Source organism: Sinocyclocheilus rhinocerous, unplaced genomic scaffold (genome assembly GCF_001515625.1).
Source record: "Sinocyclocheilus rhinocerous isolate Xijiao unplaced genomic scaffold, SAMN03320098_v1.1 scaffold1756, whole genome shotgun sequence".
Taxonomy (NCBI): domain Eukaryota; kingdom Metazoa; phylum Chordata; class Actinopteri; order Cypriniformes; family Cyprinidae; genus Sinocyclocheilus; species Sinocyclocheilus rhinocerous.
In genome coordinates this window covers 1-855 of record NW_015628696.1, presented here as the reverse complement: position 1 = coordinate 855, position 855 = coordinate 1, and the positions used below count along the sequence as shown (strand labels likewise).

At 45.6% G+C, this 855-nt stretch overlaps 1 protein-coding gene across 1 annotated transcript in view; it reads right to left on the bottom strand.

The window, feature by feature from the left end:
* lsamp (limbic system associated membrane protein) overlaps positions 1–851 on the bottom strand; it is a gene marked incomplete at its 5' end in the record, with an annotated part of 97,410 nt that extends 96,559 nt beyond the window's left edge. Inside the window, one exon of the mRNA XM_016550021.1 lies at positions 820–851. Coding sequence (XP_016405507.1) covers positions 820–851 — 32 coding nt within the window. The remainder of the gene's footprint in view (positions 1–819) is intronic.
* Between the last annotated feature and the right edge of the window lie 4 nt (positions 852–855).

The following is an 855-nucleotide window of genomic DNA, read 5'->3' as shown; positions in this document are numbered from 1 at the left end:
TCTGTGTGTGTGTGTGTGTGTGTGTGTGTGTGTCTGTGTGTGTGTGTGTGCTTCTGATGAATCTGAGCGAGTTTCTGCTGGAATGATAATTAGAGAAAGTGTTGGGTGGGAACGTCTAATGCTAATCATCTGATCAAAGGACAAACAAAAGGTGAAGATGAGGTCGCGTGTGAAACCCTGAGCATCAAACACACAACATCTGTCCAGAAATCTCGCTCGAACCGACATGCGTCTGTTTAATATCGCAGCGAAGCTCATCTGCTGCACTGTTTTACCGCACATTTCTGCCATATGTATATCAATTTGACATAGTCACCACTGACAAGCTACTACTAAATATATTGTAGAAACGTAATTTCCTGTAAAGCTTCTTTGCAACGATTGTATTGTGAAAAGTGCTATACACATAAACCAGAATTGAATTGAATCTGCTGCTCCTGAGAGCTTCTGCTGAACTTCTGAAGGATCATCAGAATAAAGACGAACCTAACGTTACAAACCCTGCATCAGAAGCAGCACAACAGAAATAACACACACTTACTGTACAATCACCTGGAGAAAAACCCGCGAACTCCAGCATATTAACAGAGACTCGAACTCTTCCGATCAGATCATTCGTCGGTTTATGCTAATCAGACGCGTTAGCAGTGTTAGTTTAATCGGACGCCTGTGATTAATCTGCTCCGAGAAGCGCGATCTGATCGGATGAGCCCGGTGTTACTGATGAACGGGTAACGGACGCGGTGCTGATGAGGAGGAGGAGGCGGAGGGATGAAGGACAGGCGGGAGTTAGCCGAGGAAGGAAAGTTGTCGTCTTACCGGATCACGGCGGTGTCTCCCTGTCTGATGGTGATG